The 27,763-nt window shown below is 43.3% G+C and overlaps 1 protein-coding gene across 5 annotated transcripts in view; it reads left to right on the top strand.

Moving 5' to 3' along the window:
• The window catches only part of cemip (cell migration inducing hyaluronidase 1), a 335,274-nt gene that overhangs the window by 286,719 nt on the left and 20,792 nt on the right, over window positions 1-27,763 (top strand). For all 5 annotated transcript variants that reach the window (XM_079666028.1, XM_079666024.1, XM_079666027.1 and 2 more), the window contains 6 exons: window positions 1,824-1,955; window positions 2,250-2,285; window positions 4,713-4,868; window positions 8,225-8,405; window positions 11,625-11,840; window positions 17,776-17,987. In XM_079666028.1, the coding sequence (XP_079522154.1) occupies window positions 1,824-1,955; window positions 2,250-2,285; window positions 4,713-4,868; window positions 8,225-8,405; window positions 11,625-11,840; window positions 17,776-17,987 (933 nt within the window). The remainder of the gene's footprint in view (window positions 1-1,823; window positions 1,956-2,249; window positions 2,286-4,712; window positions 4,869-8,224; window positions 8,406-11,624; window positions 11,841-17,775; window positions 17,988-27,763) is intronic.

Here is a 27,763-nt window from a genome sequence, read left to right as displayed (position 1 = left end):
AGGACTGGACATGGAGCCGGCAGGAGACCCGGCGGAGCAGGTGTCGGCGGGACCCCCAACAGGACAGGATAGGGTCTCGGCAGGAAACCCGGCGGAGCAGGTGTCGGCGGGACGCCCAACGGGAAAAGACATGTTGTTGGCAGGACCCACGGCAGAACAGGTGTCGGCTGGACCTCCAATGGAACAGGACATGGTGTCGGCAGGACCCCTAGCGGAACAGGTGATGGCGGGACCTCCAACAGGACACGGGGAGCTGGAGTGGGTCGGAACACCGACAGAACCCAAGGGACTGGAGTGGGTCGGAGAGCCGGAACGTGAGCCAGAATCATCGCAGCTGGGGCCGGTACTGGAGTCGGAACTGGAGTAGGAATTGAAGCCGGAATCATGGCTGGAATCCTGGCCTTGCGTCTCCTAGAGACCTTTTGGAGGCTCCGTGGACCTCCTAAGGCAAGGCGGGATCCCAAGAAGGGGTTTGAGGCTTGAAGCTGGCACTCAAGGCTGCTAGTAAAAAGTCTTAGCTTCTTAGGCAACAAGCTCCTAAGCCAGGGCTTGCTGTCAACCTCCCTGCGTGCCTCGTTAAGGGCAGCCTCTTTGGCCTCTCTCGATGAGGCCCTCCTCCAGTCATTGAAAAAACATTCCGGATTGTATTCCAGCTCATAAAGCTCTTGGCCAAATGAAAAAACTGCTGGGTCCATACTGGTCGGTTCGTACTGTCAGGTTTGGGGAAAATAGGACCCAAGTGCAGTTAAAAAATACAAAAAAGGTTTGTTAACAAAAAGCGAGCTTTATTATAAAAAGCCCAAGGCAAGAAAAAACAAGAAACTAATAAACAAAAACAAAACCGGGGAGCACGACAGACAGGAACAAACTTACATAGGGGAACAGGCAGGAGACACGGGCAAGCATGGGTGACAGGGACATGAAATGACAACGAACCGACATGGAGCACACGGGAAGACAAGACTAAATACACAGAAGGGTAATCACAGAACAAGATACAGCTGGGTAGGGGAGGGAGAACCACAAGGGCAACAGGTGAACACAATGAGACAGACACACCAGGGAAACTAACGACAAGGAGGCAAACACAGGGAGTAGGATCAGACAAGACACAAGGAGGAAAACATTACAAAACAAAGATAGAAAATATAAATCCAAAACCATGACACGTAGTAGAAAAAGAGTACAGTGACGAACTTCATGCTGTGCTTGTGCCTACGTTATGCCCTTTTGTGCGGGTAGCATTCTGCACAAAGCGGGACATCTGGTCCCCTGACAGCAGCTTAGACCAAGAGTTGATCGATGAGTTGTTTCAAGCTGGACTCTGGGACCTGTAATATTAAAACTAATTGAAAAGTCTACATAACACACTAGTTTTGCCTGTACCTTGGTCATTAAACCAAACACACACAAAAAGACACTTAAAGAGTTTAGCCTATTTGAAAAAAATTGCATCAGCACTAACAATGGTTGTCTGGTTTGTGGGGAATATATCTGTATTTTTTCTTGTTGTTCTGCGTTTTAACCTTTATGTTTTATTGCACATATTGTCAGTTGCTTTGCAGAAAAGCTAAATATAATTTAATGTAGACAGACATACACACAGTAAGATTATATGTCGTTTCTCTGCAGCCCTGCGTATTTACAGCACTAACAAACAATAGATGCAAAATAAGATAAGAAGTACTTTATTGATCCCAATTTGAGAAATGTTTGTGTTGCAGCAGCATACAAAGACATGGCATGGTCATGGTAAAAACAATCAAATAGCTATCAGTGAACGCTGTCTTTCTCCACTCAGTGTGATGTGTTACATCTTTCAGGTACGGCCCCCACCAGGATGCTGATCCCTTCAAACCCAGGGTCCCGGCTCTGATCCACCACTTTGTGGCCTATAAGAACCAGGACCATGGAGCCTGGCTGAGGGGGGGCGACGTGTGGCTGGACGACTGCCAGTGAGTATAAATGCATTCATACAGTGATATTAACACTGATGAATAACTGAGTGAATAATGTCTGTTGAGTGAAGGTGGTCAACTTTCAATTTAGCTTAATTCTGCAGGGAATCCTCATTATTAGTTTCGTATATAGCTCAGGTTGTTGTTTGCACATTTGATGACAGATTCCCCCCATCTAATAAAAACTATCGCCTACAGACTGTGTGTGTCTGCGTGTGTGTATGTGTGTGTGTGTTTTCCTCTCGAGACCTCAGACTGTCGCAGTGATAATATTCTCTCCTTCCTGTTTAGATTTGCTGATAATGGCATCGGCCTCACTCTGGCGAGGTAAGACCCCCCCCACGGTTCATATTTATATGGATAGTGGGCTTCTGTTTGCATTTGTGGCGTTCCAGGATCCTCTCTCTCTGTCTGTCTGTAAGAGTAATTGGAAAACACCTTATAAGGAGGCGTTTAAGGTGCACTGGGAAAAAGAGCGCTCTGATGCAGTGTGAAAAGTAATTTGGGGGTGTGATGGTCACAGAGGAGGGAGTTGGTGAGAAGACTTTTCAAAGCAGGGAGCCTACATACATCAGAGCAACTTTCCCTCTATGTCATGGCCCCGCCCCTTTCTGGGGGAAAATATCTGCTTCATTGGACTGGTGGTAAATATAGATTATGTGGTGCTTGCCCATCTTATCAGTATTAAGAAAACTGGGCAATATTTAATAACTGAGCCCAAATATGACGGTTAGTCAACCAACGGTATCATAGAGATCGATGATCGGCGTCAGAATGGTGGCATTGGCCAGTTAACAACACTTATACTGGTTTATCCCTGGCTTATCAGTGTTTTATATGTTAATGCTTCATCGACATGCATACACTTGACTTTTAACATTACAACTATTTACTTTGGCGATTGACATTAAACTCGTTAGCATCCAAACTTTGACCAACGGTGACAGGGGGAGGCGTTTTTTTATTAGCGGTGCTTTTAGTAAACGCTGCACATGTTGTCAAGTTGGTGAAGATGTTTCTCCAAATGGAAATGTTTTAAGACGTTATTAAGTGTTTGCCCCCGTACATTAAATATCTGATATATATAGGATATCAACCTGAAACGGTCTATAGATCATAGTTTAAGCTTCAGCCAAACTGCAGTGACATCTGGTGTTAGATGGACGTTTTGTCAATTTAATAAAAGTTTGCCCGCAATTTAAGGGAACACTGCAGAGGTATGTAATGTTCGTTCATTATTCAAAATGGTTTCAGCTCTCAGGTTTCTCATTTTCCAGATCAGCAACTACATCACTAACTGCTGGGATTTAGAAATACCACAGGTCCAGTATACAGTGAGGGGTGTATCAACCATAGCCAGAGTGCACTTTTGATTAATGAAATAATAGTTTTACTTTTAATACGTCATACTGTAGATGTGTTTGCCCCTACAATAATACATTATTTAATCTACTGCAGTGTCAATAATAATATGTGTGTGCTTTATTGGCTCATAAAATGAACAGTTGTCTTCCAAACATCTTAATTTAAGATGCTCTTAGAAACGGACACAGATTATGGCCACTTGCAACAGGTGTAAAGTGCACCTAAATTATATATTACAGAAGTGTTTTTCATTGCATCATCGGTTATTTTACCAGGACCATTGATGCTTGCTGTTAACTGATGTTAGAAAAGAAGAACAGAAAACACACACAAAAAACAATAACACAGTTAATGAAATCTTGTGTTGGCTGTCCACTGATTTTTTTGATATGTGTGGTCCCCATAAACCCTGGCAGCACATTAATAACTATAATTACTTTCCTGGGTTGATAGCACCTCGGCTGCTGTTAACTCGTTTGCACAGATTTTTATTCTCAGTATGAGCAGCCTTTATATATATCTGCTTGCTGTGAAAACAGACACAATGAACTTACGTGCTGTAATTAAAACATATTGGTGTGCTCAACAAGAAACACATGCACAGTTTTTAACACCCTGTCTTTCATAAATAAAAGTGTATCCAACAGTACCTTGGTAAGAGAAAATAACTGAATACTGTAGGTAAAGTAATCAAAAACGGTGAACGAATTTCACCCAAATAGGCTTAAAATGTCTTCATCGTGATGTTTGAATAATAAAGGACCCTCTCATCTGGCGGAGGTTAGCTAGGCTGCTGCTCCGTGTCTGATCCTTTAGGTTATGACATTTAGTTTAGACTCAAAAGGAGGGGTAGTTAAGTTAGAGAAACCGGCTCGAGATACACTTTGTGTTATATTCCATGGAATGCTCTTAACATCCCGATAGCAATGAATATCTGAAGTGCTTTGACAATAAATGCATAAATAAATGTAATCTGTGGAAGCCGTAGTACTGTAAAAAGCACGACCAATCATCTGAGCCGGCCCGGCTAAAATAACTGGATGACCTACCTGCCTGTCAGCCTTCCATCTGTGCACAGACTTATCTCGAGCCTTCATGTGCGTGTTCGTGTGTGTTGGAGGAGGGAGATTTTTTTTCCGGCTGTGTATTTTCAAATTCTAGCGCACTCGAGCTGGTTTCTCCATTCTTACCTACCCTACCTTTAAGGCTATAACCAGGCCCATAAAGTTGTCCTTTGTGTATGCGCATGCATTCTATCTACCTATCTTCAACCCGGTGAAACACTTACAGAATAAGCATCTCAAAATCACTGCTACTACCAATGCTACTATCACTACACACACTGCTGCTGGACACCTGGACACTCTAACCCCCCCTCTCTGTGTGCAGTGGAGGGACGTTCCCAGACGATGACGGCTCTCGCCAGCAGGTGATAAACTCTCTGTTTGTGGGTGAGAGTGAGAACCGCGGGATGCCCGTCCCTGACAACAGGATCTGGGGCCCCGGGGGGTCCGACCACAGCGGCAGAACGCTGCCTCGCGGCGTGTAAGTGACACACAGAATATCTTCTTTAGGCTTTATGCTCACAAACTTTGCAGAGTTTACAGCCACATCAGAGGGCTAAAAGCCGAGCCTGATTTATAAGGTGATACATTTTCAAATGTTGGTTTTCAGCTTGGTGTTCAAATACCCGAAATATTAACAAATGCAGCTTTAAAACACAATAGACATTAAGGTTACATGTAACCATTGATTTAAAATGATGTAAAGTATGTCCACATTGGATATTGGGTGTGTGTATATCATGGATATGCAAAGAGAACTGGACACGATGGCCCCGTTCATTCCTATGAGAGCTGCTCAATGGCGCAGGAAGCAAAAATGGAGCAACTGTAGATTCAAAAAGTCCATGGGCCCTTCTCCCTTCTCTTATTTTTCATTTCCTCGCTCCTCGGTCTCAGTCTCACCGGAGGTTGATTTGTCTGCGCCATCTTGAGTAGCGTCCCAATGGCCTTATTTTTGCCGGAGGAGCGAGGAGCGATAATGGAGGAGCGATAACCGAGGAACCATCAGACCATCCTCCGATGAAATCCTCAGATACTCGCCCTGCCCCCTTACTGTGTATCGCTCACTGATTGGAAGATGTAGTGCATGCACTGATCTGATGCTTCTTGACATGAGAGCAGTTTCTCAGCGAGTGAAGAAAATACATGAACCTCACGGGAGTCACTCCTCAGTTTATACCGTGTGTTGTTTCAATTCATGTATCATTTAGTTACAAATATGTGATATATCTGAACAACAAAGTGGTCAAAAATCATTTTATTCATTTTTTGGAAACATTTTCATGATCCCTTTTTTCGTTTTACATTTTCATTTATTGTCATTTCCATTCAGTCAGTGCTATTTAAAATGTTAATTTGCTACGTATCCACACAAACAAACAAAGTGTGAAATCCAATGAATGTTAATATAACTGCGTTTTGATAGATAACATATCTCTTTTTCTTCTCTGAATTATTTTATTTATTTTGTGCACTCTAATCAATATTAATCAAACTATTGTTCGTTTATACATTTTAAGAATGGCGTTTATCTTTTTTGAGAATGAGTTCTTATTTTATTTTATTTATTTGGGTCTACAACAGATGATACAAATGTTTGTGTCAGTAAATGTGTACTAACAGAGGAGGGGGTATGTGTGGAAATAACGGGGACAGAGCTGCTGTCAGACGATCAGCTGTGCAGCGTCATCACAAACGGACGTCGCTTCACGTGACGCTCCGGAGGAAAGGACGTCCCATTGCTCTTAAAACTAATTTCCCTGCTTCTCGTGGTTTCCTTGCATCTCTCCATGCTTCCCTGGTGGGAGGGACTAGTTGCAGGGAAACGACGCAAGTGAGGGACGCAAGGAATCCATTTAACCAAAGTGAGAAGGGCCTAGTTATTTGAATAAGGGCACATTTTTTGTTCTGGGTAGTTATTTAGCTCAATGAAATTATAAGCGGATTTAGAGACGTCTCTTTCCAAATGTATGTCAATGGGGAGAGTCCTTTTGGGCCCGAATGAAGTCACGGCCTCGAACAGAAGTGTTATTCCACCATTTGGCCACTATGATAGTGGCTTCAATAGCTGGCCCACTTCCTGGGGGCTGGGTGTATACAGGCACACCAGTATGTGTCTTATGGTCAGGCTTTCTTGGTAATGTGTTGGTCCATGTAAACATCAGCTCCTGGTTTCAGAGACCTGGTCCTGCTGTATTGGATCATAGATATGCCAGCTGGAATAGTCCCACAGAAACAGATTGTCACATGTTAACACCTCAGGCCCATTTCTGATCACTGTTTGAAGGCAAAGATACTTAAAGGGGACATACAGTATCATGCTATATTTGAACAATATATTGTAGGGCCATACCTATATAAAGCTTATAAATATAGCTTTTTTTTCAAAATACCAAACAGATCCTGCTTTTTAGCCATGCCTCATTTCGCTCTATTTGCTCTTTCCAGCGCTGTTTTTGCAGGGGGCAGATTCTGTGAGCTGCAGCTGACCACGCCCCCCTGCAGGAGAGGGGAGCGTGCTTTGAGATCAGCTGCTGGGCTGCAGAAGAGGGGGAGAAAAAGAGATCTCCGTCCTCCGTGTTTTATTCTTATAGAAGTAAGAAGAGAAGTAATGGGGCAGAAACCCTCCTTTTTACGGTATAGACATCAAACAGCAACACGTATTCAGTTGCCAGTTGCTTTGGCATTAGGGCAGGGATATCTAGATACTTTCCAAGGTTTGACATAATGAATTGTGCTACTTTTAAAGCAAGCAACGATGTTTTCAAATCTGTAATCAAAAAGCTCCTCAAAAACGTTATCGAAGCAGTTCCTGCCGTTACTACGTTAGTTCAAACAGTAACAACGGACTATTTTTCTTAGCGGATGCATGTCAATTTAAATCAATACATACAACTATTTTTAAATCAATAAAATCATTTTCTAAATCCATAAAAACATTTAAATTAATATTGGGAGTCATGTCGTTAATTTGTTGAGAATGTGGCCATGTAATAAGCGGGATAATGTGCCGATCTAGATCCCTCCGCTTCGCGTCGGGCTCCTGATCAGCCTGTCGGTGTTCTTTTCCCCATAATGACCAAGTCGCTGCACATTATCCCTTAAATATGATAATATAGAGTCATTATTCATTTGTTTTAAAGCAGAAGACGCAAACGCTTGCCTCGGGGAGGGAGAAAAAGAGCCACAGCGGAGAATAAACAGAAGGGCAACCATGGCAAGCATGCAAGGGAAGTCTTCTTCGCTAATTTTGAGGCAGACTACAGCGCCACTTACAGGCCTGGCATATGTACTACAGCAACTCCAGCGCTTTCGAGCGGCAATGGCCGGCCGTGGCCCAACCCCGCAACAGTCCCGGAGGACTGTTGTTTGTGAGAGCCAGACATGGCATGCTAGACATCATCCCTTTCCACTTGGCAGAGGGAATGTCCTCCAGTGATATCAGAGACTCCTTTACTTTGTGGGAAAAAGAAAACTCCCTACTTCATCTTCGGTCTGATATCTTTTGAGGCAAAGAGCTGAACTTGGGCACACCAAGTGCTCCCACGCTGTGCAGGGCTGAACATTAGATGAAGGCCACTGGAGAAAATACTTTCCTAAGCATCCAGGCAGGAAGTCACACTCCTCTTCCCAAGTCCAAAATCCAACACAGTGTGGTCTTTCTGGTTTGTATTAGTGTCTTACTGTACAACCACTCGACTTTGAATATCTGAACCTCTCTGGCAGAATCCTCACATTGTAAATTTGTGCACAACATGAAGGGAGGAGGTACGTCTTACAAAGTGTCGTACAATCGTTTTTTAATGAAATGTACTTTGTGTGTGTGTTTCCTCGCAGTGATTTTCCAATCCGAGGCATGCAGATCTACGACGGGCCCATCAACATTCAGAACTGTACGTTCCGGAAGTACGTGGCTCTGGATGGACGGCACACCAGCGCGTTCGGCTTCCGGCTCAACAACTCGTGGCAGAGCTGCCCCAACAACAACGTCACTGACATCATCTTTGACCACGTACCTGTGAGTCACCTGCTGTGGGAAAACATCTGGCTGATTAAAGCAGATACATTAGTGGAATACAGATGTTGCTTTGAGATTAATGAAGATAAAAAAACATCTTGCTAATATTAGAGAAGCAAGCTTCAATTTGGCAGCTGGGCTCCAGTCAAACTAAAGGTACCCCGAGGAGTTTCTGTCAATGAGAGGCACAAATGTTTTTATGGGTCCTTTTGATTTGTATGAAGTATGTGCATGGATCATACCGGAGGCAACCCTAAACATATCACTTCCACCAATGTCACGCTGTCCTGCCTATCGACAGTTGGATGCAGTGTTTAAGAAACATAGTGTCCACACAGACATGGAAGAAGAAGAAGAAGAATGCATGTGTCAAAAATAAAGGATTGAACATTTAAAACAAATTAATATTCATAGATGCTTTATGAAAAATTAAATACATTCAGCACCGACCTCGGGGTAATTTGTTGACCCTGAATGTTAACACTAAAGGAATTAAAATGTGATATGTAACATTAAGATATTTTGTTGTGCAAATGTAACTGTTAGTGGGTTGAAGCAGAAATTATTGATCCGAGGCTCTACGGCAGGCCTATTCAACTGGAGGCCCGCGGGCCAGATGCGGCCCAGAACCAACTCCCGAGTGGCCCAGCCTCCCGTAGCCAAATTCCTACACTAGTACAGACCATGAACGCAACACTCCATGTTGCATAGAAACCACCAAACCACAACGCAGCACGTTTTTTGAAAGTGCATCTAGTGGTGCTAGTAACGGTGGTCCTATGATAGCAACTCTAAAATATGTCTCTCTCAATTCTGAAGCGTAAACAGAGACAAAGCGGTCATTTATCTTGTGGAGCAGATGCAGATCCAAGTCAAGCTGGACCTATTCGCGACCGACTTGAGCACGGGTCGGATGCTGCATTTTCCGACGCTCCCCAAACACATCACATCTCCGGCACAAATCACGGATGTGATGACGAGGTTGAAAGAGAACTTTGCCGGTCGATTATGGACTTGCTCTGCCCACAGAGGTGATGATGGACTTTGCCAGAGAACCCTTCACTGTTGCAATAGAGAGGGACGTATCAACCAGAGCAAAGGAAGTGGTCCCCTGCATCGACAAGGGGAAATATACACTGGAACTTATTGACATGCAGCGCACTAACGGGCCAGCGAAGTTTTGGAGTGATGTCAAAAAACAGCAGTTCCCTAACATTCAGAAAGTAGCGATCTGTGTACTCAGTATGTTTGGTTTCAACATACATGTGAATCAAGCTTTTCACACATGAACTCAATCAAAAGTAGCACTCGCTGCTCCCTGACTGACAGCACTCTTCACCAATGTCTTAGGATTGCATTGACATCCTATGAGCCAAAAATCACTGCTCTTGTTCAAAACAAAAAGTGTCCCTTCTCCCATTGAGAAAGTCAGCAATGACAAATCACAAATGAGGTGATAGTAAGCACCTAGTTTACTATAGTAGACGTGTAGTGTAGTATTCATTCATATAGTTACCCGTGTCCCTTGTTATGGGTTTGTGCAGCGCCATATAGAGTCTATACGGCGCTGGGTTTGTGCACTGAAGGGTTTGACAGTTCTTTCTGTATTCATTTAAATGGACTTTGTAATGTGTCTGGGTCAAATGTGACCAAAACGTATGATTTTTTTGTTATTACTTGAAAAGTGAAAAAATAGTATTGCGACAGTACTACCTCTTTGTGTTGCATTGGAACTCTTTAGCTGTTTTTTTTGTATGTGAGGACATTTATTAAGACTTTGTGATGTGCCTGGTTCAAAAAAACTAACCTGAATATTTGACTTCTAAAGCAAACAAATGTAATGTTACAACTGTGCACTTTTTTTTCAGATTCTGTTCAATTAATGCTAATTTGTCGTGTTTTTATGCACTTTTTGACGTACCTTTGTTAGATGAACAATGAATAAAAATTGCATGTTTTTCATCGCAGTAATATGTGTTGGTCACTACCCGCTTTTTACAGGCCGCTGAATGTCTGGCCCAGCTGCATTTTGTAGTTATAAAATCTGGCCCAACTGAATGTGTAGTTGAATAGCCCTGCTCTACGGTCTTCTAACATCTAAATATAAATCTACTGTTGGGCCACCGTATAGCATGGTATATCCTTGGTAGAGCTGGCCCATGTCCTGGGGCTTGGTCCCCATGCTGAGGACCTGGTACCGTTTGCAGGCGTCCTCCCCTCTGTCGTCCACTTTCAGGCACTGGTTAGACAAAATAATTGACACTGTTGCTATACTGCCCGGATTAGGAAATGTTTTCCTCCTTCAGATAGCTCATTTCTGGTTGGAACTGGACCATTAAGACTTTTGGGGTTAATTACTTCATGGGAAGGCAACTTTTTTTTTAAAGTAAGAATCAGAAAAAAATTATGAACTGCATGGAGATACATTGAAACAAATCACATTAGAGTGGAAGTGCAACACATATTCAAAATAGATTTAGCCTATTTAATCCCATTCTGGGTTAAAATCATTTCACAAACACGAAAAAGGTTCAATCTGAAATCGTGAAAAACCTCTCTACATTTTGTACAGAAACACATTCATTTAAAGGTGGGGTATGTAATTTATTTCAGAAACACTTGTTGTTATATTCCATGGAATGCTCTTAACGTCCCGATGGCAATGAACATCTTAAGTCCTTTGTGGAATCTATGGAAGCTGTGGCGCTGTAAAAAGCACGACCAATCATCTGAGCCAGCCTGGCTAAAGTAACTGGATGGCCTACCTGCCTGTCAGCCTTCCATCTGTGCACAAACTTATCTCGTGCCCTCATTGGTCATGTGCGCATTTGTGTGTGTTGGAGGAGGGGCTCTGTAAGGAAGTCTGAAGGAAGAGGCAGATTTTTTCCGGTTGTGTATTTTCAAATTCTAGCGCACTCGAGCTGGTTTCTCCAAAATGACCTACCCTACCGTTAATGTAATTGATTAAATTAATTGAGGCACTCTGAACTCCAGTTTCCATCCAATTTATTACATGTGTAAGAATCAGATTAAGTGTTGTGTGTGAAAATTGAAACAGGGAGCCATAGATGTGTTTTAAGCCTTTCCATCTCTGTAAGAGTATAAAGTGGAGTGAAGTCAGTTTGTTCAGGCTTTTATATTGGATAGATATGGTCATGAACACATGAATACTCAGTATGGGCAGCTCCTAATGACTCCTGTCACTTCGGCCCTCTGTAGATCACGTCTCGGGTGTTCTTTGGGGAGCCGGGCCCCTGGTTCAGCAAGATGCAGATGGACGGGGACAAGACCACTATCTTCCACGACATGGACGGCTCGGTCAGCGAATACCCTGGAGCCTTCCTGGTGAAGGAGGACAACTGGCTGCTGCGGCACCCCGACTGCATCGACGTGCCCGACTGGAAGGCTGCCATCTGCAGCGGCCGCTACGCCCAGGTGGGCCGGCCTCACACACACACACACACACACACACACACACACACACACACACACACACACACACACACACACACACACACACACACACACACACACACACACACACACACACACACACACACACACACACACACACACACACACACACACACACACTTATCCTCACAAATCAGGCTTTGCAAACACAAATGTACTTATTTTTATACCCTTTTCAGCATTCGTTTAATATATTAACAATTAAAGTATTTAGAAAATCATGAATATGTTATAATACCTGTTTGTGAAATTAGATCATTATTTTTTGTTGTGTTTAATTACATTAATGATGTTGGCAGTTATCAGGAAAATTAGCAATGCCAGAAGGACTCTTAAACACAGGTGAGGTTTTATTTAAGATTTTTCTAAAAATGTAATGTATTGAATGTGCTTTGGGAAATGTGCATGTACTTTCAACCAGAGTTTTAAGAAGGTTCAATCTGAAATCGTGAAAAACTCTCTACATTTTGTACAGAAGCACATTCATTTAAAGGTGGGGTATGTAATTTAGTCCAGTACACAGTTCAACACAGGTCTTGTTTAGCTTACATCAGGGGTGCCCACACTTTTTTGGCTGGTGAGCTACTTTTGAAATGACCAGCTAACCAAAACCAAAAATAAAATCCCAAATTGCAAGGGTTGCTGAATAACACGTTTTATTTTTACATGGGATAACTACAATAGGGCTGCAACAAACGACTAATTTGATTATCGATTAATCTATAGATTAATGAAACGATTAATCGACTATTCGGACTATTACTACATGCCTTGCACAATTTCTCAAACACTCTTATTTAGCCATCAACTTTTAGATTTAGTTTGAGGTTGTTTTAGGCATGTGGAAACTAACAATGAAGACAATAAAGATGAATACTTGATTCAAAAATACATATATTATTAAATTAACTTAACAAATTGTGAACAAAATTAACATTGCTTTTTATTTGAATTAAATAAATAATATTTCACATCAAAAGAAACAACAATGTTTTAACAAATGGTATTAAATAATCTGATGACAGAACTGTAAACAGAATATCTGAAACTTTAACAAACTAAATAACTCAGTTACCTCTAATCATTAACCCATGTTTGTATACAGGACTGTCTCAGAAAATTAGAATATTGTGATAAAGTTCTTTATTTTCTGTAATGCAATTAAAAAAACAAAAATGTCATACATTCTGGATTCATTACAAATCAACTGAAATATTGCAAGCCTTTTATTATTTTAATGTTGCTGATTATGGCATACAGCTTAAGAAAACTCAAAAATCCTATCTCAAAAAATTAGAATAGTTCCTCAGACCAAGTAAAAAAAAAAGATTTATAACAGCAAAACACAATCAAACATTTGAAAATGTCCATTAATGCACTCAGTACTTGGTTGGGAATCCTTTTGCACGGATTACTGCATCAATGCGGCGTGGCATGGAGGCAATCAGCCTGTGGCATTGCTGAGGTGTTATGGATGCCCAGGATGCTTCAATAGCGGCCTTTAGCTCATTAGCATTGTTGGGTCTGGTGTCTTTCAGCTTCTTCTTCACAATACCCCACATATTCTCTATGGGGTTCAGGTCAGGGGAATTTGCAGGCCAATCGAGGACAGTAATGCCATGGTCAGTACAACAGTTACTGGTGGTTTTGGCACTGTGGGCAGGTGCCAGATCATGCTGGAAAATGAATTCCTCATCTCCATAGAGCTTTTCAGCAGACGGAAGCATGTAGTGCTCTAAAATCTCTTGGTACACAGCTGCATTTACTCTGGGCTTGATGAAACACAGTGGACCAACACCAGCAGCTGACATGGCTCCCCAAACCATCGCTGACTGTGGGAACTTCACACTGGATTTCAAGCAACTTGGATTTTGCTCCTCTCCAGCCTTTCTCCAGACTCTGGCGCCTTGACTTCCAAATGAAATACAAAACTTGCTTTCGTCTGAAAAGAGGACTTTGGACCACTGTGCAACTGTCCAGTGCTTCTTTTCCTTGGCCCAAGTCAGACGCCTCTTCCGTTGTCTTGAGTTCAGAAGTGGCTTGACCATGGGAATACGGCTATTGTAGCCCATTTCCCGGACACGTCTGTGAACAGTGACTTTTGATACCTGGACTCCAGCTTCAGTCCACTGTCTTTGAAGCTCCCCCAAATTCTGGAAGCGACTCTTCTTCACAATGCTGTTAAGGCTGCGGTCATCTCTCTTGGTTGTGCAGCGTTTCCTGCCACCTTTCCCCCTTCCAACAGACTTTTTGTGGATGTGCTTTGAAACTGCACTCTGTGAACAGCTTGCTCTTTGAGAAATTTCTTTTTGTGTCTTACCCTCCTGATGGAGGGTGTCAATGACGGTCCTCTGGACAGCAGTCAGATCAGCAGTCTTCCCCATACTTGTGATTTAGTTTACTGAACCAAGCTGAGTGTTTTTCAAGGCTCAGGAAACCCTTGCAGGTGTTTCGAGTTAATTAGACGATTCAAGTGATTCGTTGAACACCCTACTAGTATACTTTTTCATGATATTCTAATATTTAGAGATAGGATATTTGAGTTTTCTTAAGCTGTATGCCATAATCAGCAATATTAAAATAATAAAAGGCTTGCAATATTTCAGTTGATTTGTAATGAATCCAGAATGTATGACATTTTTGTTTTTTTTAATTGCATTACAGAAAATAAAGAACTTTATCACAATATTCTAATTTTCTGAGACAGTCCTGTAATGTAGTTAACTCTGTGTGTTGCTGCTAGCATACATAACACCTGACGTGGAAACGTTACTCGTGGATGGGGCTACAGAGCTACTAGAAAGACAGTCGAACCCGGTGCATTCCTCCGTCTGGATGTGGAGCACTTTTGCTAAATGTTTAGACAAATTGCTTGTGTTACCGCCCTTGCATGCTCAACACTTTTGGTGACGAGCATTGTCCACCTCAAGACGGGTAACATGTAACCACACCTTGGAGCGCTTCTCTCCACCATCTCCTCCGTGTGTTGCTGCATGTAGCACATGCGTGTGTGTAAACTGCCCCGCCCCCTTGCAAACAGACGGGGGAGAGAGAGATCTCTTCTGGATTGGAAAGATAGAAAATACACCGACCATAGACGCATGTGTTTGTCTTTTTGCATGTTAGAAACGAGTTGGCGACACTAAGACTAAGAGATAATGTTTGTGTAGCAATAATACATGACCTTTCTCTTTCTCAACTCGCTACTCGGAGGGAAGTCGCTGTCATATGCCTTGTGAACGCTCCGATAATGCCTCTCCACGTTACCTTTCTTTGGCAGAGCGACGCTTGCTTTACAAATAAGGCAAATAACCTTTGAATGTGACATCACAAACAAATATTCTCCCTCCCATTCTGTGTGGAAGTGCTATGTCTTTAGCTTTTTGCTCGTTCCCGCACTCATTTTGTTGTTTGTCTTTCCCGGCACTTGACTGATTTTGTATGGCTTTGCATTCTGGGTTAACAGACTGGAAAGCAATAGGTCGCTTTTTCTGTCAATCAAGTCAACTCCTGAATTAAGTGACAGGGAGGCCAAGGGAGGAGGGATCAAAACCTGTTTTGTCTATTTTAACGGAGCTGGATTTTTTTAAATTTATGAATGACTCGCGATCTACCAGCATTGCCCCCGACGTACTGGGCACCTCTGGCTTACATACTGGAACCAAGGGGGAAAATCTGGCTTATCTCTTTCAAAGCGCCCTCAAGCAACTTTAAAAAAGCCCCCCAAGAAAGTTGTTTCTTCAGCCACTGAAGAGTGAGAAGAATGATGAATTCCACAAATGTGTCAGTAATGTCATTTGTAAAGTCAGCAATATCCATTTTCCAAAACAAGTGTCTGGTCATAACAGAATGAGTTTAAATTGGGCAAGGGTGCTGTATTGCTTATGATTTCAACATTTCAATAGTAACAAAAGGTTTGTTTTATTTTCCCTTCAACATATTTTTTCCGTTTGCTACTTTCTCCAAAACTCTAAGGGAACACGGAGGTAACAAAATAAGAGAGGAAACTGAATTGTAAAACCCAAATATGATCAATAACTCAAAAACAAAAACACACACCAGCCAGCACTAAAGGCAAACTAAGGACACATTCTTAAAGCCGCTGTCCCGAAATTGACACCAGATGGACACACGAATATGGAATTGTGAATTTCGCACGAAGATGGCCCCGAACTTGGTCAACAGCCAAGCAACAGCCGAAGCAAGTGCGATGCCTACCGAAGGCCACACGATGGCACCCGAACCACACACAAAAATATGGTCGTAGACTTTACTGATGATTTAGAATGTATCCAGACTCAACGTAAGAGCTTGTGCCTCTTCGGGGGGTTCTAACATTTAAACATACACTTTATTCTTTACTTTCTCCGTCTTTATATGTAGATTAGAAGATATTTCTTATCTCTGTCATGTTGTTTCCATAGCAACAACAACTTCCTATCAACAGCGTAAACTCGCCTTCAAAATAAAAGCATCTAAATAAAACAGGAAGTTAACCTAAATTACATTTAAGACATACAACTGCAACGAAAGTAACAAAAACAATGTAATATCCTTTTTTAAGTTTCACAGAACACAAATTGGGTTATTTACATAATATGTTTACATGATTCTGTTGTGCAATAAATGCAATCTCGATGTTATCGTACTATAATACGATGGCTACACGACGGCATTGCGAGGGCTTCACGTAGTCGTGTTGCCTTCCTAAGACATTCGGGCAGCTTCTTGTTTCCTTCATATTGTCTTTGTGAGGCGAAAAAATGCCCGATGGCACAGATGATCACATGAAGTAAAGACAAAGATGACACGATTTGACAAGATGCCCTCACGAGTGCCTTACGAAGGGCAAAATGGACACACAAATTCAACACGAAAATGAACCTTCGCAAGGTCCTTCTGCAATCTTTTGGCATTCCAAAGATTTTGCCACCGCTCACAAAATTGCTGCCGGAGCCTGAGAAACTCCACCGGCCGTCATACGATGGCTTAAGAAGCCCTCACGAATGGCCCGATGTTGTTACGATCGGAGCTAAATTTGAACATTTCCTTTATCGTGTGTCCATCTGGTGTCAATTTCGGGACAGTGTGACAGGGGCTTAAGAAGGAAAGAAAGAAGCAATGGTAAAATGAGATAATACAATACCACTTCTCACAAAGAGTAAGACAAGCACAAACACAATGTTACATGATTCCTTACGACAAAAACTGATTGTGATCTGGAGCCATAGAGCACACACTGCATTCTTTAAGCCCTGCCTCCAATTAGCAGTGCCTGTCGAAAGAATGGAGAGGAACTTGTTATTCTTGTACATTGATCTTCAAAATGCTACTGTGACGAAACAATTTCCAACTTGGCATAAGTAAAGTATCTATCTATCTATCCATCTATCCATCTATCTATCTATCTCTCTATCTATCTCTCTATCAATCTATCTATCAATCTATCTAGGACAGAGTGGGGTAAGATGAGCCAATATGTACTTGTGTTTTCATCTAGGCAAGGAAAAATGAGATAGAGGTCAAATGAAAACAACAACCTTTACTTCAGGATGTATTCCGTCAATCAAAATGAAAAGAATGCATCTATCACAAAGAACCATGGAAATAGGACTTCTCTTGTGGCTTAACTTGCCTCATCCAAAGGGTAAATTGATCCGCGTCAAGGGGTAAATTGATCCATCGTGGGCAAATTGACCAACAGACTTTTTCATGTTAAAACCTGAGTTGTTTGGTACAGGAATATTGTTTCTGTCTTCTAATTCAAAGCCAGTTCACAGCATGTCTTCATCTATGTTGAACATGAAATGATTGGCCCTAACCAAGGGAGGTGAGGGAACATTACAATAATTACTATTTTAATCAACCTTATATCTCCATGTTTTTTTTCCTTCAGATCTACGTCCAGACCCGCAACCCTGCCAACCTGAACATGCACATGGTGAAGGATGAGTACCCTGACCGCCCCCTGACTCTAGAGGGCGCTCTGGGCAAGAAGAAGCACTACCAGCAGTTCCAGCCTGTGGTTACGCTGGCCAAAAGCTACACCATCCACTGGGACCAGGCAGCGCCCACTGAGGTCACCATCTGGCTCATCAACTTCAACAGGTCAGTGTCTACACACACAAACGCACGTAAGCACGTATTTAACAGAAAATAAAATGGCAACAACAGGGCTTGGGAGCAGTGGTCGCGTTAACCGAATACCCCCCCCCCCCCCCCCCCCCGTCAGCGCGAGTGAGTGACGAGTTGTGTACAGACTCGACGGGTAATAATGGATTATGACGGAAATGTTACGATCCTGTCCGTCAAAATGACTGACAACAAAAAAGTCTAAGGCCACCACTGCTTGGGAGAAAGAAACAATGTGATATTTAGGCCCATTTTCGCTACAATGAGGCGGAGAAAAAAAGTGCGTGCATTGTTTTATCAGAAGGGAAGAAATGTGGCCGTAACACAGCTGGTAAAAAAAATCACAAACCTAACCAGATACTAAAGCTGCTTTCTTAACCATTCAACCTGTTTTTTTTCATCAAATAAGGATAAGATATAATCTTATTGTGAAATAAATTGGACTAAAATGACAAATTATTGGTTTTGGCTAGACTAGTTTGACTGAAATGTTCTATATAATCTGATGACTAAAAAAGACTCAACAGTTTTCATTGACAAAAAGTAGACTAAAATAGTTAGTTTTCTTTGACTAAAATAAGACTAAAATGCTCAGACTTTTAGTCGACTAAAACTTGACTAAATAAAAACAGGATGAAGGTGACTAAATGTGACTAAAACTAAAAAGGACATTTGACACATGACTATGACTAAGACTCAATTAAAAAATAACTGACAAAATTAACACCACATAGGACCGATTGAGAATATGTTTAATTATCATGCAGCCACTGTTGCTTCTCAAATGATCAAATCAATTGGAAGTGTTTCAGTAATATGATTTTTGCGAGGACAACCAACACTCTTTAACCAGATTTGGCGCAGCAGGAGAGTCACTAAACCAGTCTGCATTGATCTAATCTGGGGCGGCTGTGGACTAGTGCATTGGTGTTCGGATCAGGGGAGCACAAAACCCACTGCAGTCAGCATGTCGTTGTGTCCGAGACACTTCACCCCAAATGGCTCCTGTGGGAATTGTTCACAGTTAGTCGCTAATTTTTTGTGCAGAGGAATGTAGCGTAGCTACAGGATGGGATTCTCTGTTTCCTCTCAACTTTCAGGGGATGGGTCACAGGGCTCTACATTATAAATGGCCCGCTGGCCCGGAAGCACTATTTAGACTGTTAAGCTCAAAGAGCGCTTACAGGCTGAACCCTCAATACAAACAAGGAAGGGAGGAGACGTGAGTATAGAAGCAAAAATAATTTAATTTCCAACTCAAAATTCAAGCAAAACTGATGTGGAATTAATAATCCGGATCTGGGAATAACTACGGGGGGGGGAGAGTGGAGGTCCGTAGTTGAAGATCCGGAGGATGTCGGAGAGAGCAGGCTGGAGCCGGTGTTCGGAGATCCGCAGCGGAACACGGGTGAGATGAGCCGGGGAATCAGAGTTGAATTGAGTGAGCAGGCTGGAGCTGGTAGTGAAGATAATTAGAGGTTCGCTGACGAGGTGGTGTTGGCTGGACGTGGCAGGCAGAGTAAAAGACGGATTCTGGGCAGAGAAATACAGGTTTTAGGAATATCACTTGACTTAGAAACTAGGTTAGCTTTCTAGCAATCAATACGTGTTACCAGTGTATCTTTGACGATGAACTGGTGAATACTGGATGAGGAAGCCGGTTATATAAGCAGGTGTGGGTGAGTAGATGAATCAGGATGATGAGTAGCAGCTGCGGAGGTTAATTGGCGGGAACTGGCTGGGCGTCAGCCACGCCCAGCCAGGAACACAGACAGATACAAACAAACATGAAACAAAAAGAGAAGCAGAAGGAGGGAGAACTGCACATCCTTACAGTACCCCCGCCCCCCCAGGTGAACTGAGGTCCACGGTCGGAGACGATATCAGCCGAGATTCCATGTAGGCGGACGACATGCTGGGTGAGAAGTTGGGAGGTTTCCAGAGCTAAGGGAAGCTTGGGTAGAGCAACAAAATGAGCACACTTAGAGAAGCGGTCTACAACAGTTAGGATTGTCGTATTACCATGAGAGGGGGGCAGACCGGTGACAAAGTCCAGAGCAATATGTGACCAGGGTCGACTAGGGATTGGAAGGGGCTGGAGCAAACCTGCAGGTTTCTGATGAGAGGCCTTACTCATGGCACATACTGTGCAGGCTGAGACGAATTCCCTTGTATCCTTGTCGACTGTTGGCCACCAGAAATATATTTGGAGAAGGGAGAGTGTGTGGTTGGCACCGGGATGGTTGGAGAAACGGGAGCTGTGAACCCACTGCAGGACTTGGGAACGGACTGAGTTAGGGACAAACAGACGGTTAGGCGGACCGCTACCAGGGTCTGGTTGTTCCAACAGTGCCTCCTGGATAGCGTTACTGATATCCCAAGTGACGACTCCCACAACACATCTCTGGGGAAGAATAGAGTCCGATGTAGAGATAGGACCCTCAGACGTGAATGATCTGGACAGGGCATCGGGCTTGGTATTCCGGGAACCTGGGCGATAGGTGAGAGTGAAGTTGAAACGTCCAAAGAAGAGAGCCCACCTGGCTTGTCGAGAATTTTGCCGTTTGGCTGATTGAATGTACTCAAGGTTCTTATGGTCGGTCCACACCAGAAATGGCTGCTCGCTGCCCTCGAGCCAGTGCCGTCACTCATACAATGCCATCTTAACTGCCAGCAGCTCCCTGTTGCCCACATCATAGTTTCTCTCAGCTGGGGAGAGTCGGCGAGAGAAGAAAGCACAAGGATGAAGCTTGGTTTTTGGCCCGGAAGTCTGAAAAAGAACAGCGCCAACTCCGATGTCAGAGGCGTCAACTTCGACCACACATTTTCTGCTTGAGTCAGGCCGGATGAGAATGGGGGCTGAAGTGAACAGAGACTTAAATCTAAGAAAAGCATAGTTAGCAGGGGTCCAGGAGAACTTGATCTTGATAGAGGTGAGACTGGAGAGTGGAGCAGCAACCTTGCTATAATCCTTGATGAACCGGCGATAGAAGTTGGCAAACCCCAGGAACCTTTGCAACTCCTTCCGAGAAGTGGGGACTGGCCACTCTGAGACTGTGAGAATCTTCCCTGGATCCGCCTCCAACCTGCCTTGCCGGATGATGTATCCAAGGAAACTGACCCGTTCCTGGTGAAACTCACACGTTTCTGCCTTGACGTAGAGCTTGTTCTCAAGCAGCCTCTGAAGAACCAGACTGACGTGTCTTTGGTGTTCCTCCAGGCTCTTGGAGAAGATCAGAATATCGTCGATGTACACAAAGACAAACTGGTTGAGATAATCACGCAAGACATCATTTACCAGGGACTGAAAAACTGCTGGGGCATTTGAGAGTCCAAAGGGCATGCCGAGATACTCGGAGTAGCCAAGGGGGGTGTTAAAAGCAGTCTTCCACTCATCACCTTGGCGGATACGAACCATCAATTCCTCTGTATCAACGGGGGATTCGGGAAAGAATTGTTCTTTCTTCTCTGCCCCCATCCGACAAATGAACTATTTGGCAAACTTTGCAAAAAAGTGTTTTATCCTTGTGCCGACTCCTTTCAAGCACAATTCGGGAAGATCCACACCAGATTCTCCTTCTCAGGGTGTTTCTGTTTCAGAGGATGAGTCCTGCAGCTGAAGTTACGGGCTGCATGTGACCTATTGTCCCACAGAGAAGCTCCTCTTCATCTTACTGCTTGTTGCGTATCAGGAATGAAATGACCAGCCAGCCAAACTACACATATTTGAAGCTTTGGCTTTGCAGCCAGGTGTTTTTATTTACTTGAAGGAGTGCATGTATGGCTGTGTATGTCTGTTAGCTAAAGAGACATTATCAAAGGACTTTGAAGTTTGTAACAACTCAAAACATCGAGGTCAAGCTGGGTCAAGACCATACATCTGTTTACCTCTAAGACACATGAAACAGCACAAATGAAAAACAAAACGCCATGAGAGCACACTCACTCCTGTCTCATTCTCACACACACTCACTATACATACAAGGTATAAGGAGGTTTAATATGTGTGTATGAGTTTGGGAATGAGGGAGTGAGAGAAAACGAGACAGAGAGAGAAAGAGAGATATGAGGCGAAAACTGCGAATTGCTGTAAACTATGAGGGGCCGTGCAGGCCGTAATTCATACTGGTCCTCCCACGCAATACATTCTCCTTTTACATACATTTTCACTCTCACACACTTCATGCATTTTGTTCTCATATTCATATATTTTAACGCTCATATTTATACATTTTTCTCTCATGCACATTCATTCAATGTTTCCATTTAATATTATAAATAATATATGCATATATTAATTGTTTAATGTATTCGAAAAATGTTTTGACAATAAGTTTTAGCTCAATATTTGATCTTGAGGTCGTCAAACAACTTCACAGTGGCAAAGCCCCGGGGGTGGATGAGATCCGCCCAGAAATGCTGAAGGCTCTGGGTGTTGAGGGACTGTCATGGTTGACACGTCTCATCAACGTTGCGTGGAAGTCGGAAACAGTACCGAAGGAGTGGCAGACCGGGGTGGTGGTTCCCCTTTTTAAAAAGGGGGATCAGAGGGTGTGTGCCAATTACAGAGGCATCACACTACTCAGCCTCGCCGGGAAAGTTTACTCTAAGGTACTCGAAAGGAGGGTCAGGCCGATTGTCGAACCTCAGATTGAGGAGGAACAATGCGGATTCCGTCCTGGTCGTGGAACGACGGATCAGCTTTTTACTCTCGCAAGGATCCTGGAGGGGGCCTGGGAGTACGCTTATCCAGTCTACATGTGTTTTGTAGACTTGGAGAAGGCGTATGACCGGGTTCCCAGGGAGTCACTGTGGGAGGTGCTGCGGGAGTATGGGGTGAGGGGGTCTCTACTCAGGGCCATCCAATCTCTGTACTCCCAAAGCGAGAGCTGTGTCCGGGTCCTCGGCAGTAAGTCGGACCCATTTCAGGTGAGGGTTGGCCTCCGCCAGGGCTGCGCTTTGTCACCAATCCTGTTTGTAATATACATGGATCGGATTTCAAGGCGTAGTCGTGGGGGAGGGGGTCTGCAGTTCGGTGGACTAAGGATTGCACCACTGCTTTTTGCAGATGATGTGGTTCTGATGGCTTCATCGGTCTGCGACCTTCAGCACTCACTGGATCGGTTCGCAACCGAGTGTGAAGCGGCTGGGATGACGATCAGCACCTCCAAATCTGAGGCCATGGTTCTCAGTAGGAAACCGATGGACTGTCCACTCCAAGTAGGGAATGAGTCCTTACCCCAAGTGAAGGAGTTCAAGTATCTCGGGGTCTTGTTCTCGAGTGAGGGAACAATGGAGCGTGAGATGGGTCGGAGAATCGGAGCAGCGGGAGCGGTACTGCAGTCTCTTTACCGCACCGTTGTGACGAAAAGGGAGCTGAGCCAGAAGGCAAAGCTCTCTGTCTACCGTGCCATTTTCGTTCCTACCCTCACCTATGGTCATGAAGGATGGGTCATGTCCGAAAGAACGAGATCGCAGGTACAAGCGGCCGAGATGGGTTTTCTCCGCAGGGTGGCTGGTGTCTCCCTTAGGGATAAGGTGAGAAGTTCGGTCATCCGGGAGGGACTCGGAGTTGAACCGCTCCTCCTTCGCGTCGAAAGGAGCCAGTTGAGGTGGTTCGGGCACATAGTTAGGATGCCACCTGGGCGCCTCCCTAGGGAGGTGTTCCAGGCACGTCCAGCTGGGAAGAGACCAAGGGGTAGACCTAGAACCAGATGGAGGGATTATATCTCTTCGCTGGCCTGGGAGCGCCTTGGGATCCCCCAGTCAGAGCTGGTTGATGTGGCCAGGGAAAAGAAAGTTTGGGGCTCTCTGCTGGAACTGCTACCTCCGCGACCCGACCACGGATAAGCGGGAGAAGATGGATGGATGGATGGATATATGCATGTCTGAAGACAATACAGTGGGGCAAAAAAGTATTTAGTCAGCCACCAATTGTGCAAGTTCTCCCACTTAAAAAGATGAGAGAGGCCTGTAATTTTCATCCTAGGTATACCTCAACTATGAGAGACAAAATGAGAAAAAAAAATCCAGAAAATCACATTGTCTGATTTTTAAAGAATTTATTTGCAAATTATGGTGGAAAATAAGTATTTGGTCACCTACAAACAAACAAGATTTCTGTCTCACACAGACCTGTAACTTCTTCTTTAAGAGCCTCCTCTGTCCTCCACTCGTTAACTGTATTAATGGCAGCTGTTTGAACTTGTTATCAGTATAAAAGACACCTATCCACAACCTCAAACAGTCACACTCCAAACTCCACTATGGCTAAGACCAAAGAGCTGTCAAAGGACACCAGGAACCAAATATTAGACCTGTACCAGGCTGGGAAGACTGAATCTGCAATAGGTAAGGTAATTATTAGAAAATGGAAGACATACAAGACCACTGATAATCTCCCTCGATCTGGGGCTCCACGCAAGATCTCACCCCGTGGGGTCAAAATGATCACAAGAGCGGTGAGCAAAAATCCCAGAACCACATGGGGGGACCTAGTCAATGACCTGCAGAGAGCTGGGACCAAAGTAACAAAGGCTACCATCAGTAACACACTACGCCGCCAGGGACTCAAATCCTGCAGTGCCAGACGTGTCCCCCTGCTTAAGCCAGTACATGTCCAGGCCCGTCTGAAGTTTGCTAGAGAGCATTTAAATGATCCAGAAGAGGATTGGGAGAATGTCATATGGTCAGATGAAACCAAAATAGAACTTTTTGGTAAAAAACTCAACTAGACGTGTTTGGAGGAGAAAGAATGCTGAGTTGCATCCAAAGAACACCATACCTACTGTGAAACATGGGGGCGGAAACATCATGGTTTGGGGCTGTTTTTCTGCAAAGGGACCAGGACGACTGATCCGTGTAAAGGAAAGAATGAATGGGGCCATGTATCGTGAGATTTTGAGTGACAACCTCCTTCCATCAGCAAGGGCATTGAAGATGAAACGTGGCTGGGTCTTTCAGCATGACAATGATCCCAAACACATCGCCCGGGCAACGAAGGAGTGGCTTCGTAAGAAGCATTTCAAGGTCCTGGAGTGGCCTAGCCAGTATGCAGATCTCAACCCCATAGAAAATCTTTGGAGGGAGTTGAAAGTCCGTGTTGCCTAGCGACAGCCCCAAAACATCACTGCTCTAGAGGAGATCTGCATGGAGGAATGGGCCAAAATACCAGCAACAGTGTGTGAAAACCTTGTGAAGACTTACAGAAAACGTTTGACCTCTGTCATTGCCAACAAAGGGTATATAACAAAGTATTGAGATTAACTTTTGTTGGATTTTTTTTTCTCATTTTGTCTCTCATAGTTGAGGTATACCTAGGATGAAAATTACAGGCCTCTCTCATATTTTTAAGTGGGAGAACTTGCACAATTGGTGGCTGACTAAATACTTTTTTGCCCCACTGTATATGTATGCAAGAGAAGAATGCATGTATGTGTGAGAGAAAGTATAGTGGAAACGGAAGGAATATGGTTGAAACAGAAGGCAGGTCATTATCGCGCTGTGATTGGCTCAGAAGGTCGAGCGGGGCGGGCTCATGTTCAGAACTTCGGATTCAAACCAACATGATGGAGGGAGATGAATCCCTGTATCTACGGACCATTTGTTTTTCTTCATTAAACAAGTAAACGGAAGAGCGTCTGAGAGGCGTTTTTGCTTTTTGCTTTTTACCTTACTATATGGTCATTGGAGCGGAGGGGGGAGGGCCGTGAAACTTGCAGAAGTGATTTCAAAACAAAAGCACTCGTTTGCTTGGAACAATGATAATGTTATAAACAAGGTGAATTTAGCGATCACAACAAAAACGGCCAAGACACATATTGAGCCCAGAAAATGAATGTTATTAAGGGCTGTAAATATAATAAGCCTGTGTCTAAAATGGACAACATTGTTAGGAGATTTAAACTATACAGCGGTTCTGCACTGTGGTCGCTCAGCCGTCTCTAGCGTTTGTTTTTCAAATCAGCTGGTCTTCATTTTTTTTTTACAAATATTTTTTACCACAATTTCTTAATAAAACTGACACTGTTGGACTCTGTACTAGTTTGATTGCTACCAAAAATAAAATGTTTTACTTAGTACTTTTTTAGTAATCCTCTGTCAGAGTCCCCTCCATAGTAGCCTACATAATGCATGTTTTCTGCTGTCTTTGATCAGTGATAAAAAGACAATGTTACCATTAGTTCTTAATGATATTGATACTCCTGGATATTATTTTATTAACTGCTTTCATCGCGACGCGATGTTTCCAGAGAGAACAGCTGTGAGGTCCGTGCGGAAAGCAGAACAGTGTGTATAATATCACTCAGTATAACAGGCCTACTCTCTTTATTTGCTGTAGTTTAGTAGATATCTACAAACAAAGACTCAATATTTTTTCTAAGACCATTTAGTGCTTCACATAATAAAATACACAATGGCTGTAGTCTGATTATGCTTTAGGAGCTGTAGGTGTGTGTGGTACAGTGTGTAGGTGTGTGTGGTACAGTGTGTAGGTGTGTGTAGGTGTGTGTTGTACAGTGTGTAGGTGTGTGTGACAGGTCCCAGTTGGTTTGGTGTCCTCTGCTTAGTTGTAATACTTGTATATACAACTTTTAGCCCGTAATTTATTTCCCTCATTGTAGCAACCAGAGAGGGGAGGGATATATCCAGTCTCTGATAGTGTTACGTTATTATGAGAGTGCTCTGTTTGATTCTGAAATTGTATATATTTATATAAATATATACATATATATATGTGTGTGTGTGTGTGTGTGTGTGTGTGTGTGTGTGTGTGTGTGTGTGTGTGTGTGTGTGTGTGTGTGTGTGTGTGTGTGTGTGTGTGTGTGTGTTTGCATCTGTAGCCTGTTATTGTCTCATTATACCGCACTGTGAATGAATTAAAAGTAAATATATAAGTCATCATAAACACATCTGTCCATCAGACAGAGGGCTGCTGTGCCTCCTGTCATCATTAATGGACGTCTCTTTAAAATGACCGCTCAGAGGAGAGGAGTTCTCATTTCTCTAACCGCCTGCTGCTTCCCCTCCTCTCTCCTCGGTTCCCCTCCTCAGTCCTCCGCTAGCATCTCCTGTGGGCGGGACTAAGTCTTGAGGATAGGAGTCGAGGAGGGGAATTAGTGAAATGAGAAAGGGCCAATGTCCCCTCCTGAGAACAAAATCAAGCCACTTCTGCTAAGTTTGATGAGGGACATTTTTTTTGTTTACCATTAGTTCTTCATGAGATTGACACTGTTGGACTCAGTACTAGTGAAACTACTCCCACAAATACTATGAAGTACTTTTACTGTGTACTTTTTGAGTAATCCTCTGTCAATGTACAAGAATGCATGTTTCTCTACTATTTTTGAATAAGCGTTAAAACACCTATCTTCATGAGACTTATATTGTTGGACAGAGTATTTTAAGAGGATGGTAGACATGATATCAGCACTAGTACTCCAGCAGCAGCATTTTTACACCATGGAAAGTCTATAGAGACTGGCCTGGATAGCTGGTCTATCCTTCAGCACACTGACACTCTGTCACTCTGGTTGGCCTCTTATGAAGCTGCTGTCTTTTAAAATATGATTATTTCTCTGCTCCTAGTTCATTCCTCTCAGATTCTTCCATCAGTCCCAGTCATTGCATGTCAGTCAATAGAGCTTCTAAAATGGTGTCCAATTCTACAAAATGTTTTTTTGTGAGTGAAGGTCAGAGCTAAATTATAGATTGTTTGATTGTGTAATTACAAGGTAAGGAAAATAAATCCA

Source organism: Notothenia rossii, assembly GCF_949606895.1.
Source record: "Notothenia rossii genome assembly, chromosome: 2".
Lineage (NCBI taxonomy): Eukaryota > Metazoa > Chordata > Actinopteri > Perciformes > Nototheniidae > Notothenia > Notothenia rossii.
The sequence above is the reverse complement of the archived record's forward strand: the minus strand, read 5'-3'. Positions and strand labels throughout refer to the sequence as shown.